General features: G+C 53.3%; 1 protein-coding gene across 1 annotated transcript in view; it reads right to left on the bottom strand.

Moving 5' to 3' along the window:
• Positions 1 to 13,337, bottom strand: part of LOC103629618 (casein kinase II subunit alpha-like) — a 46,259-nt gene that overhangs the window by 22,169 nt on the left and 10,753 nt on the right. The window contains exons 2-3 of the mRNA XM_020540010.2: positions 10,887 to 10,976; positions 10,672 to 10,795 (exon numbers count right to left, since the gene is read on the bottom strand). Of these exons, the coding sequence (XP_020395599.1) occupies positions 10,672 to 10,795; positions 10,887 to 10,976 (214 nt within the window). The remainder of the gene's footprint in view (positions 1 to 10,671; positions 10,796 to 10,886; positions 10,977 to 13,337) is intronic.

The following is a 13,337-nucleotide window of genomic DNA, read 5'->3' as shown; positions in this document are numbered from 1 at the left end:
TAAAACTCCGCAGACACAGAGCACAGCTCTCGTGGATGGCGGGTTTATTCCAGTAAAACATAAGGTCTCTTTTGAAAGAAGCGCACGACGAAGGGGTATTCTCAAATCAGGGCCGATGGATTAGATCCGATGGACTAGATTTAATGAAACGCGATTCTCACACAGCCCCACGATCAATGATCTACGGCGCCGATCTACCCGGCCGAATCGTTATGCGGTGCATCATCTTCACCGCCCATTCCAGATCGACGGTCACCGATCCGATCCGGATGAACCAGCAACCCAACTAATCGTGGCCGCTAATTAAAAGATCAACGCCGCGCATTCATTCTCCCTTCTCCAACCCGAGTTGTGGTGGCGCCCAGCCGCGTTTAAGCGCCAGTGCGGCGGCGCCATGGCCAGCGCGCGGCCCGCACACGATTCCGACCACCAACCTTCGTTCCTGATGGTGCTACGCGAAGAAGAGGTTAAGGTGGACTCAACTGAGGGTTTCTTACCGAAGAGGTTGATGCGGGCGGTGCTGCCCACGATGCGGCTTGGTTCTACGGCGGAGGAGGATTCCAGAGAGAAATTACTTGGCGCGACGGTAGTCGATTCTGCCCGCCGAGGCCCCAAACCTGTTCGGCGTGTCCAAGCGAAGCACCAAAGTGACCGGGGAGGATGAATCCGAGGCCCTGGGCACGGCGTCGCAACAGCTCTACCAAGCGGCGTTCCAATGCTCCCCCATCTCTCCTACTGAGTCAACGATGGTGAGATCTGGCTCGATGGCTGATGAGGGGGGGAAGGTTCGGTCCTCTTTATACCCTGCTGCGAGGGGATTCCGGCCGGGTTGTTGGAACGGTCAGCTAGATTCCGCGCGATCCGGGCGGCGGCGGCTTCGGAGTACGTTGAGCACAACCGCGAATCGCGCGGGTGGTTGAGCCGTGGAGCTCGAAAATCCCGGGATGCCGAGCGGTTTGTTGAGGGAGATAAGCATGACGAGTGGGGTCCACCGCGACAGAGGTACAGGCATCACACGATGGCGACAAGCCCGGGCGCGCAGTCCAGGCGAACTTTCCACCCGGTCGTTACGACCCAAGCTCCACAACCAGAGGAGGGAGACCATCCTGACGACTCGGGCCCACACCACGGCGACAGCGAAGACGGTGCAAGCGCGAAAGAATGACGTGCGGGCCCCGCGAAGCAGCCGCACGGAGTGGGCTGAGCGCGCGCCAGTGACCGACGAGCTGGGCCCGCTTGTCGGCGCCAAGCTCAGAGTTGCCGCGCGGGCGGTGTGGGTGCACTGGGCCGAAAATGAAGCAGTCGGCCCATGTAGCCCTTTTATCCTTTTTCTTTTTATTTTTCTGTTTTCTTTCTTCTTCTCTTCTAGGTTTAAATTTGAATTTGAATTTAGTTTCAAACCTTGTGCAAATTTGTTATTAAATCATATTATGGAATGAAAAATACAGACTTTAGAAATATGTTTATATTATTTATATTTTCATATCATTTCTCTTCTTATTTTCAAACCCTAATCTTCAATTTAGGGTTTAATCCAATTTCTAGCCCCTTTTATATTATTATTATTTTTATTTAATGCACAAACATATAAAACTCCATCGAGTGCACTTTGTTTTATTTTAGTGTCATTCGTTAAATTTAATCACTCTTAATTTTTTTATGTATGCTCTTTTCATGATGCAAATAAGGCACATACAATAGGGAATTCACTCTTTATTCCTTGTAGACAATTTTGAGTGTTACAGTAAGCTCTCTAAGGCGCTCTATGGACTTAAGCAAGCCCCAAGAGCATGGTATGAATGCCATAGAGACTTTTTAATTGTTAATGCTTTCAAGGTTGGGAAAGCCGATCCAACTCTTTTTACTAAGACTTGCGATGGTGATCTTTTTGCGTGCCAAATTTATGTCGATGACATAATATTTGGTTCTACTAATCAAAAGTCTTGTGAAGAGTTTAGCAGGATGATGACGCAGAAATTCGAGATGTCGATGATGGGCGAGTTGAACTACTTCCTTGGGTTCCAAGTGAAGCAACTCAAGGACGGCACTTTCATCTCCCAAACGAAGTACACGCAAGACTTGCTAAAGCAGTTTGGGATGAAGGATGCCAAGCCCGCAAAGACGCCGATGGGAACTGACGGACACACCGACCTCAACAAAGGAGGTAAGTCCATTGATCAAAAAGCATACCGGTCCATGATAGGTTCTTTGCTTTATTTATGTGCTAGTAGACCGGATATTATGCTTAGCGTATGCATGTGTGCTAGATTTCAATCCGATCCTAAGGAGTGTCACTTAGTGGCTGTGAAGCGGATTCTTCGATATTTAGTCGCTACGCCTTGCTTCGGGATATGGTATCCAAAGGGGTCTAACTTTGACTTGATTGGATATTCAGATTCCGACTATGCTGGATGTAAGGTCGATAGGAAGAGTACATCGGGGACGTGCCAATTCCTGGTGTCGTGGAACTCTAAGAAACAAACTTCCGTTGCCCTATCCACCGCTGAGGCCGAGTACGTTGCCGCAGGACAGTGTTGTGCGCAACTACTTTGGATGAGGCAAACCCTCCGGGACTTTGGCTACAATCTGAGCAAAGTCCCACTCCTATGTGACAATGAGAGTGCTATCCGCATAGCGGAAAATCCTGTTGAGCACAGCCGCACAAAGCACATTGACATCCGGCATCACTTTTTGAGAGACCATCAGCAAAAGGGAGATATCGAAGTGTTTCATGTTAGCACCGAGAACCAGCTAGCTGATATCTTCACTAAGCCTTTAGATGAAAAGACCTTTTGCAGGCTGCGAAGTGAGCTAAATGTCCTAGATTCGCGGAACTTGGATTGAATTGTAGCATACATGTGTTTATGCCCTTGATCATGTTCATTCTGCATTTTGTTGCTTATTATGGTGCTCAAGTTGTACAAACACTCCCTGGACCTCACAAGTCCTTTTTGCAAGTGATGCACATATTTAGGGGGAGCTGTGCTACAACTTGACCCCTTGAGACTAACAATGTACTTGAGTTTGGTTGTTTTAGTCTCAAAGGAGGATTGAAAGGGAAAACGTGGACTTGGACCATGCAAGACTTCCACTGCACTCCGATGAAAAGAGTAACTTTTCCAAGTTCATCTTTATACTCTTATTGCCTTTGTGTTCTCATTTGAAGATTTTGGTGAGGCAATGGGGTTAAAGGGCCAAGATTGATCCTGTTTTGGTGCTTCATGCCAAAGGGGGAGAAAATAAAGGCCAAAGCGATAAATGGATCAGCTACCACTTGAGCTTTTGGTTTGTCAAAACTCTTTTATTGTCTCTTATGTCAAAAGTTGGCCTCTTGTGGGGAGAAGTGTTAATTATGGGAAAAAAGGGGGAGTTTTTGAAATCCTTGATCAAATTTCTTTGGAAAACCTCTCTTTATGTCTCTACAAGTGGTTTTGACTTAGAGATAGGAATTTGAGTTTGATTTGCAAAAACAAACCAAGTGGTGGCATAGAGTGATCCATATATCTCAAATTTGAATCAAAATAAATTGAATTCTTATTTGAAGTGATTTTGTACTTGTTCTACTTGCTTTATGTTGAGTTGGCATAAATCACCAAAAAGGGGGAGATTGAAAGGGAAATGTGCCCTTGGGCCATTTCTAAGTATTTTGGTGATTTAGTGCCCAACACAGGTGCCTAATTGTAAAATGGTGGACAAAGTACAAATCAAGGATAAAGGTATGTTTCTCAGACTTAGTACATTGTTTTATGGACTAATGTATTGTGTCTAAGTGCTGGAAACAGAAGAAATCAAGTTGGAGAAGAGATGGCTCGAGCAGCCAAAATCTGCCCAGTCTGGGTGCACCGGACTGTCTGGTGGTGCACCGGACAGTGTCCGGTGCGCCAGGCTGGCTCGAGGGAAAAGGCTGCTCTCGGGACTTCGACGGTGGTGTACGGCTAAAATTCACCGGACTGTCCGGTGGGCCGCTCACAGGCGAACTCGTCGCTCTCGGGAAACCATCAACGGCGTACGGCTAAAATTCACCGGACTGTCCGGTGTGCACCGGACTGTCCGGTGAGCCAACGTTCGGCCGGGCCAACGGTCGGCCGCGCAATCTGCGCGGAACACGTGGCCGAGCCAACGGCTAGAAGCAGGCACCGGACTGTCCGGTGTGCACCGGACATGTCAAGTGCGCCAACGGCTCTCAGGCTGACCAACGGTCGACTGCGCTGTTTATGGAAAGAAATCGGGCACCGGACATGTCCGGTGTGCACCGGACATGTCCGGTGTGCACCGGACTGTCCGGTGCACCAGTCGACAGAAGGCAAGATCAGCCTTCCTAGATTGCTCTCAACGGCTCCTAGCTACCTTGGGGCTATAAAAGGGACCCCTAGGCGCATGGAGGAGAACACCAAGCATTCCTACAACATTCCTAAGCACCAAGACATCGATTTCGCGCATTCGTTTCATTGTGATAGCATATAGAGCTCTAGTGGAGTTGTGAACTCATTGAGTTGTGTTGCGAGCTCTTGTTGCGACTTGTGTGCGTGTTGACACTCTGATTCTTGTGTCTTGTGTGCGTTGCTAATCCCTCCCTTGCTCCGTGTTCTTTGTGAATTTCAAGTGTAAGGGCGAGAGGCTCCAAGTTGTGGAGATTCCTCGCAAACGTGATTGAGAAAAAGCAAGCAAAACAACGTGGTATTCAAGTGGGTCTTTGGACCGCTTGAGAGGGGTTGATTGCAACCCTCGTCCGTTGGGACGCCACAACGTGGAGTAGGCAAGCGTTGGTCTTGGCCGAACCACGGGATAACCACCGTGCCATCTCTGTGATTGATCTTGTTGGTTATTGTGTTTTGTTGAAGATTCCTCTCTAGCCACTTGGCGGTTATTGTGCTAACACTTAACCAAGTTTTTTGTGGCCTAAGTTCTAAGTGTTACAGGATCACCTATTCACCCCCCCTCTAGGTGCTCTCAGCTACACTCGGCGCAGTATTAGCAGTCTCTGCGACGCTACCATGCCCGAGGGGTTCGGCCCCGAGACCTCCAAGTAGGAGACTTGGTGCTTCGACTACGGCAAGACGCCCGAGGGCGCCACAAGCTTACTCCTCCCTGGGAGGGGTCATTCATTGTCGCCAAGATCTTGAAGCCAGGAACATACAAGCTGGCCAACAATCAAGGCGAGGTCTACAGCAACGCTTGGAACATCCGATAGCTACGTCGCTTTTACCCTTAAGATGTTTTCAAGTCATTCATATACCTCGTTTTCTATACATACACAAATAAAGTCTAACTGTCAAGGAAGGGTCAGCCTTGCCTCGGCAAAGCCCGACCCTCCCTCGGGGGCTAGAAGGGGGGGAACCCCCTCTGCGTCAAAATTTTCCTCGGAAAAGTTTTCTACCAGAACGACTTTCGTGCTTTCCTACTATATCAGTAGCAGAACGAGTAAGAACGCACGTAAGCGACAAGGCCGACCGAGCCGAGGGACTCCTACGCCTCCGGGATACGGATACCTCACTCGTCACCTTCCGCGAAAAGTAACTCTTACTCGGATAAACGATTTTTGCTACTGACGAACAAGTCCGGATACTCGAAACGAGAGGAAAAGAAACGTAGCATTATAACACGACAACAAAGTGTTTAGGCCTCGATAGCCACGAAAGACACATGCATCCTCCAAACAGACTGCTCCAGCAGAATCAGGCATCACCCGGGGGAGGAGCGGCACCCTCGGCTTCATCTCCACCCTTGGCGCCGTCTCCACCCTCGGCGAGATCTGGCCCGACCTCGGCAGCGGCGGCCGCCCCCTCCTTATGGCCGAGACTGGGAAGGTCGGAGACGACCTCGAGCAGCAGCACCTCGGCCATCCCAGCATCGGCGGCGACGGGTGGCTCCACGGGCAAAACAACAACGGCCTTGGCAGAAGCTGGGGCCGGCGCCGGCAACGCGTCAGGTGGGCTCAGGGCCGCGACCACGCCAGCAGCCCCCCTGGCACGATGGCCGCCCCGATGGAGGGGTCGGCCTGGGGGGTTTGCCCCATGGCAATTCGTGCTGCCTGGGCCCCCCTCTTGAGGGCGTCTTGTGCGGAGGCCAGCCAACCGGCGTGGCGCGGTGCGGCACTGGCTGCAGAAGCCGGCACCGTCTTAAGGGCCTTCCTGGGAGCCAGACCAGCCGAACCGTGCCTCCGTTTGCTGGGAGGAAAAGGTAAAGCAGGATCAGGACACACGAAGAAGGAGCCAAAACAGAGGTATCCTCAGATACTTACCCGCTCCGGACCAAGGCCAGTCGTTCCTGCGGGGAGGCCCCTTGGGCCTCGGTCCCCGCAGGCGCCGCCGAGGTTCGCCCCGCTGCCGGCTTCGGCGCCGTTCCCACTTCGGGCGCCCGGGGCGCCGAAGGGACGGCCTGCCCATGCGCCGTCACGACGGCCCAAAGATCAACCTCCTGTACAGCTGGCACGAGCGACCGCTCTTGGGAGACAGGCAGGTCGGCCCGAGTCCCCGGAGTCACCTCAACTACCTCGGTCAAGGGGTCAAGTACCCCCTTAGCCTGCCCTGCTCTTCGGACCGGGACCCTGATGTCCCGGCCCCAGATACCGACGGCACCAGCCCACTCGGGGGCTGGCTCGACGACCCCTGTCCCAGCCTCAGGTCCGGGCTGAGACCAAGGCGGGCCGCCATGTCGTCGTCCTCGTCATCATCGTCGTCATCGTCGTCATCAGGCGTCTCCGGCGACGGCTCCCTCGGGATCCCGTCCCTCTCCTGCCTCCGCCGGTGCCTCTCCAAGGCGTCCCGAGCCCGCATCCGCTCACGAGCCCGAGCCTTTTCCGCGTCTTTCTTCTCCTTCTTCTTCTCCGCAGCGACCCTCCGCGCGGCTTGGTCCACCACGTCCTCCGGGAACGGTGGCAGGGAAGGCTTGCAAGACCCCAACTCCTGGAGACAAACGGAAATCCCGACTGTGAGAATCAAAGACAACCTGACACAAGATAGGAGAAGGAGCGGACACTGACCAGGAACACGCACCCACGCTCAGGACGCATCAAGGGCTGGGTAAGGGCGCCGACGTCTAGCCTCCCTACCGTGCCCGCTACCCGCCTGCGAGGTCATCGGCAGAGAGGGAGACCGAGGACATCTGCGAACCCTCCAAGTCGACCCCCGGCATCATCTCCGAAAGCGGCAACCGCCGCTCTGCCAAGGGAAGCACCCTCCGGTGGTGGATGGCGGCAACCACCCCCGCGGCGGTGAGCCCCCCATCTCGTAACTCCTGCCAGGCCTCCAGAAGGGCCTGGAGTTTCTCCTGTTTCTCGCGCGTGGCCCCATAGCGCCAGTTGCTGCCGGCGGCAGTCACCACTCGTTGAGAAAACGACGGGAGCCTTCCATCGTCATTCCGGAGGTAGAACCACCGGCGCTGCCACCCCTTGTTCGAAGACACAAGGATGGCAGGGATGTACTGCTGCGCGCGCACCTGCCTCAACTGGAGGGTGCAGCCACCATCCCACACCACCATGTGGACCTTCTTTTCTCCCGTTGTCAAGGCAAAAAGCTCCACGGAGAAGAGATGGGTCCACAGATCCCAGTGGGGGTCAATCCCCAAAACGCCTTCGCAAACCGCCGCGAAGATGGTCGCTTGCGCAATGGAGTTGGGATTGAAGTTGTGCAGCTCCACCCCGTAGTAATGCAGGAGCGCCCGCATGAAACGACTTGCTGGCACTCCGAACCCCCGCTCATGGAAGGAGACGAAACTCAACACATACCCCGGCGGCGGGGTCGGGTTAGCCCCGCTCGGAGGGACCATCCACTCCGGTTGTGGGTCACCGGAGAGGGGACAGAGCAAACCATCGGCGACAAGGGCCTCCAGATCGTCCACCGTGATGGTGGAGAGAGGCCACGGGTCGCGCGGCGGAACGACGGTCACCCGGCCGACCATCGCCAAACAAAGGGGGTGGTGGCGGAGCGGACAAGGTGCGCGGTTTTCTTTTCTCTGGCTATTCCCTTAGGTTGCGGAAACCAAAGCAGGAGGTAAGCAACAGAGTAAAGAACCACCGCCGGTCCCTCCTCCGGGTATATAAAGGCCCGGGCCAGATTCGTTCAACACTTCGCCCGAACCCGCCGCGAAATTCAAACTCAAAGGCGAAACGTCCGTTCCTCGAACGGCTCACGCAACGGGCGCCCCGCGAACCACCCATCCCGTCGCATTAACTCCGCGGCAGGGCAGGCGACACCTTTGGCAGGCGAAGCGGGCGACGTTTCACCTTTGCCATGATGACCGCATCAAAAAAGGTGCGCCACGTCGTTTAAATTCATATCCTTTTCTCCTTCCCCTCTCTCTCTCTTGCTACAGGGACCGGGAAAGGGGATATTTCGAAAGGGATCCTTCTCCGCGAAGGAAGCGGGCCCCGAGCCCTCCTACTGATCAGGGGTTCGACAGCCGCCCCAGAGCACTCGGGCTTCAGGCTCATTACTGATCAGGGGTTCGAAGGTTGTCCCCTCAGAAGGGTTCGATAGCCGCCTCAGAGCACTCGGGCTCCGTGCCCACTACTGATCAGGGGTTCAAAGGCTGGCCCCTCGAAGGGTTCGACAGCCGCCCCAGAGCACGCAGAGCGAGGGATGACTCTGGGTACGTCCGATACATGGCCGAGGCTCGGGCTACGCTCCCGATGTACCCTAGGACATTTCCAAGACCAGCAGGAGCGATTCTGTAACGGAATCCCATCAGAGGGAGGCATCGAGCCCTTGGACCCTATCGAACGGGACCGGGTCCGGCAAATCACCTGCAGGTACTTTTGGAGCGCGCCTCTGGGCCACTAGCCGACCCTTATCTAACGGGGCACGGGCGTCCACTCGGATCACCCGTTAGCAACTCACTGCAGACACCATGTTCGGCGCCCTCCGAGGGCAACATGGCACTTTCCCCCCTCCTCCTTGCGGAAAGGCGACGAAGGGGCGTATGATAAAAGTCGAGTCAGTCCTTGATCGTCCTCTCGCTCTGTGCAGAGGCTCGGGAGCTGCTCTCGTAAACCCGGCTCCAGCCAAACCGTTGACAGCGTCAATAAACTAGCCCGAGAACTCAGAACCTGACCATGCACCCGGGCTACGATCAGATCGCATGAGGGAACAACCAGACCGACCAAGGCATCACGAAGGGCATTAAGACCTCAGAGGAGTCAAGCCACTCCTCCGAGGCCTCGGGGGCTACACCCGGCGGGTGCGCTCGCGCGCACCCACCGGAACAAAATAAAACCGAGAAAGGCCGGTCCCCTTGCAAAAAAGTGTGACAAAGCCTCCAAGCGAGTACCAACACTCCCTTTGAAGCTCGGGGGCTACTGTCGGGTACCATAATTAGGGGTACCCCCAACACTCCTAAACTCGGCTGGTAATCACCATCAGCGCAAGCCGCAGAGACTGATGGGCACGATTCAGGTCAAGGCTTTTGTCCACTCAAGGACGCGATCTCGCCTCGCCCGAGCCCAGCCTCGGGCAGGAACAGTACTCCTAGACGAATCCACGCCTCGCCCGAGGACCTCCTCAAGCAACGGGCGCACCCTCGACTCGCCCGAGGCCCAGCTCGGGCAGGCTTCACAGTGAAGCAACCTTGGCCAGATCGCCTCGCCAACCGACCGTATCGCAGGAGCATTCAATGCGAGGATCGCCTGACACCTTATCCTGACGCGTGGTCCTCAGTCGACAGGGCCGAAGTGACCGCTGTCACTTCGCCCTCCCACTGACCGACCTGACAGGAAAACAGCGCTGCCTGCCCCGCTCCGACTGCTGTGCCACCTGCCAGGGTGAGGCTGACAACAGCTGAGTCCAGCCTCAGGCGCCACAGGAAGCTCCGCCTCGCCCGACCTTGGGCCTCGGCCTCAGGAGAAGTCTCCGCCTCGCCCGACCCCAGGGCTCGGCCCCCGCCTCAGCCTCGGAAGGTGGTCTCTGCCTCGTCCGACCCCAGGGCTCGGCCTCAACCTCGGCCTCGGAAGGTGGTCTCCGCCTCGCCCGACCCCAGGGCTCGGCCTCAACCTCGACCTCGGAAGGAATCGCGTCCTCGCCCGACCCCGGCCTCGGCTTCAGGAGGAGTCTCCGCCTCACCCGACCTTGGGCTCGGACCGACCACGCCACAGGGGGTACATCATTGCCCTACCCCTAGCTAGCTCAGGCTACGGGTAACAAGACTGGCGTCCCATCCAGGCTCGCCCTGGTAAACAAGTAATGATGGCTCCCCGCATGCGTCCATGACGACGGCGGTTCTCAAACCCCCTACGGAAGCAAGGAGACATCAGCAAGGTCCCGGCAGCCCCGACAGCTGTGCTTCTACAGGGCTCAAGCGCTCCTTCGACGGCCACGACATCGCGTGCACAGGGCTATAGCACCTCTCTGACAGCCACGTTGGCATGTACATACGACTCTGGCTCCTCTCTGCCGGACACGTTAGCATATTGCTACACCCCCATTGTACACCTGGACCCTCTCCTTGCATCTATAAAAGGAAGGTACAGGGTCCTCATAAGAGAGGGTGGTCGCGCGGGACTCCCTCTCTCCCTCGCGAACGCTTGTGACCCCTACTGCAAGCGCACCCACTCTGGCGCAGGATAACACGGAGCCGAGGTTTTTCCCACCTTCGTGTCCCGTCTCGCGCCAACCCATCTGGGCTGGGGCACGCAGCGACAATTTACTCGTCGGTCTAGGGACCCCCCGGGGTCGAAACGCCGACAACGGGCTTCAGGATCTTAATGACGCATCTCTCATCACTCCCGGCCCAGAACCCTTCGAACACCTCGCTGTACTTCCCCCTCCCCACCTTCCGCAGCACCTCGTTCCCATCCTGCTTCCTGCACGGACAGACGCATCAGAAATAAAACCTTACACCATTCAAATCTGGGGATCACAGTGTAAAGCCGAGCTCGAGCTCCGTGTGCCTACCCCCACTGGATGTCGAGCGACTCGTAGTCCCAGTACTCCTTGGGGCGCTGGGCGTTGGCATCGGCGTAGACGCGCGCCACCGGGTTGCCGCGTGGCCCGGCCGAAGTGCGACGTCATGGGGAGCGGGGCCTCAGCCGCAGCTGCCGCGGTGGCAGCGTAGGCCGTGGGGGCGAGGCAACGGTCGGTGGTGGTGCCCGTGGTGCGGGACCGCGGTGGAGAGAAGGAAGCGTAGGAAGAGATAGAGGCGGCGACGGCTGGGAGAGAAGCCAGGGAGCGCGCGGCTGCTAGGGTTAGGTAGATGGGCCCCTAGTAGGCTTTAGGGTAAGGAAGGGTTTTCTTTTTATGTATTTATTTCGAAATGCATTTTTAAATTACTCAAAAAATCATAAAAATTTACCAAATAAATAATAAGCATTTGAATAAATTATTACGAATGCAAATAAATAATAAACATTTGAAACGACTTTCAACTCGAATCTAATATCATATAAGCACAAAGAACACATATGCATACTATAGTCATGTCCATACATAAACAAACCATGAAATAAACATACAAGAAAGATTAAAATAAATAAATCACCATGCAATTTAGCTATCAATATTTACTTGTTTTAATTAATTTTTAGTCACTAACATCTATAGATACGTTCAGGCTATTTGATTTGATAGTGATCCTTGCTCTATAGCGACCCACCGCTAGTTCCCGACAACATCTATAGCGACCAACCATAAGTTGTTAAATTTCTAGAGTTTTAGCGACCAACCGACCGTTGCTACAAAAGGATTTAGCGACTGACCGTCGGTCCCTAACCTTTAGCAACCAACAGTTGGTACCTAATAAGGGTCGCTAAAGATCAATCGTCGTGTAGTGTATACAAAGTATTCTAACTCGAATCTGGTCGTTTTTAAGAAGATTTAAATGGAGAGAAAGTTGAGAAATACGGAGGGCGCACCTCTTGGCCAGTAGAACGATCGGTTTATAGGACTTACTAGCTTGGCGTCAAAATCTGTGGCGCCGAGCTAGGAAGCCGCATCGGCGCCATGCCAGTCCTAGCCGCCGCTGGCCGCCACCGCCACATCATAGCTCAGCGCCATAGGCTATGATGCCGATATATGTTAGCTCGGCGTCATAGCCTATGACGCCGAGCTAAGGGTCCAAATCATGAAATAAGTCATCCAGTGGTTTAAATATAAATTTTAGTCGAAAATATGGTTAGAAAACAAAAAAAATCGGGTGGCTGGACTGGACATGCAATATTGCATCTTCAAATTCTTGCACGTCGCTATAGCAAGTCAAGTTTTTGGCAACCGTACTTTTCACGATATGTCTTTCAAAATTCAATTCAGCAATCCGGCCGTCCGTCGTTTTGGCTACTAGCTGCATGCGGGGGCGAGTGAGCTCGCTCTATCTCGGTCGAAAAAGAAAAAATCCAACGGATTGAGTACACTGACTTGTGCTTGCACATGCGTGGACGACAGGGACAAATATTGACTACGCGCGCGCGCGCGCACGTACAGCGGTCTAAGTTAATCCGGGGCAAACTCATGAGAGCATCTCCAACAATGTGACTTATAAAAATGCCTTATAATTTAAAAATAAGTAAATTTTATAGAATTTAGGGCACCAACAAAACACCCCGCTCCAACAGTAAAGCCCTAAATCTAGATTATAGGGCAGCCCACTACGGTGTAATATATTTGAGGCACTTGAGAGGGTGCCCTATAGTTTTTTAACAAAAATTGTTGAATTGAGACACTATTGTAGTGATTTTTCCTATATAGAGCCCTATATTTCAATTTAAGACACTAGTTTGAGGCATTGTTGGAGATGCTCTGAGCAAATGGATCACGACCATTCCTTAAACCTCCACCTGGAAACAAAACACACAAAGGTAAACGATGAACACAGTCACCAGGAAAGCGAGCACAACAAGAAGTGTAATAATGTACTAGCTTCATGTGCAAGTTTATATGATCGGCAATTGAGCTCTCATCTTTACAACTTAATTGTACACAATGAACATTTAGTCATGTACGTACAGAAGAGGTAGGATTTTGTACCTGGCAGGTCGTTGCTTTATGTCGGCAAAAAATATAAAAAAAGTAGGAACAAAAATGTCGGAATTGATAGATTCATGCAGCACGGGAAAAAGTGAAGACTAAGAAGAAAATTAGCAGTGTTTTTGTTAGATCGAATAAAGTGGTGAGGAGAAGTACATAGAAGTCGCTTACAAAGCAACTGAGTTAAAGGCTGAAGTTATAATGCATGGTGCATACTTAAATAACACATGTAAAACTTAAAACCGTGATATAGACATATAGTTGGTTTTTGATAGACATACATATCACAGGTAGGTTTAAGTACCCTAAACCCTAAACTCTAAACTTAAAAGGCCGTGGACGTGACCGCCGCGCGCATGTGGGGTGAAGAAGGGGCGGGCGCGAGGC

The sequence above is a fragment of the Zea mays genome, chromosome 6 (genome assembly GCF_902167145.1).
Source record: "Zea mays cultivar B73 chromosome 6, Zm-B73-REFERENCE-NAM-5.0, whole genome shotgun sequence".
Taxonomy (NCBI): Eukaryota; Viridiplantae; Streptophyta; class Magnoliopsida; order Poales; family Poaceae; genus Zea; species Zea mays.
Note: the sequence above shows the minus strand (reverse complement) of the source record. Positions and strands in the feature narration are given on the sequence as shown.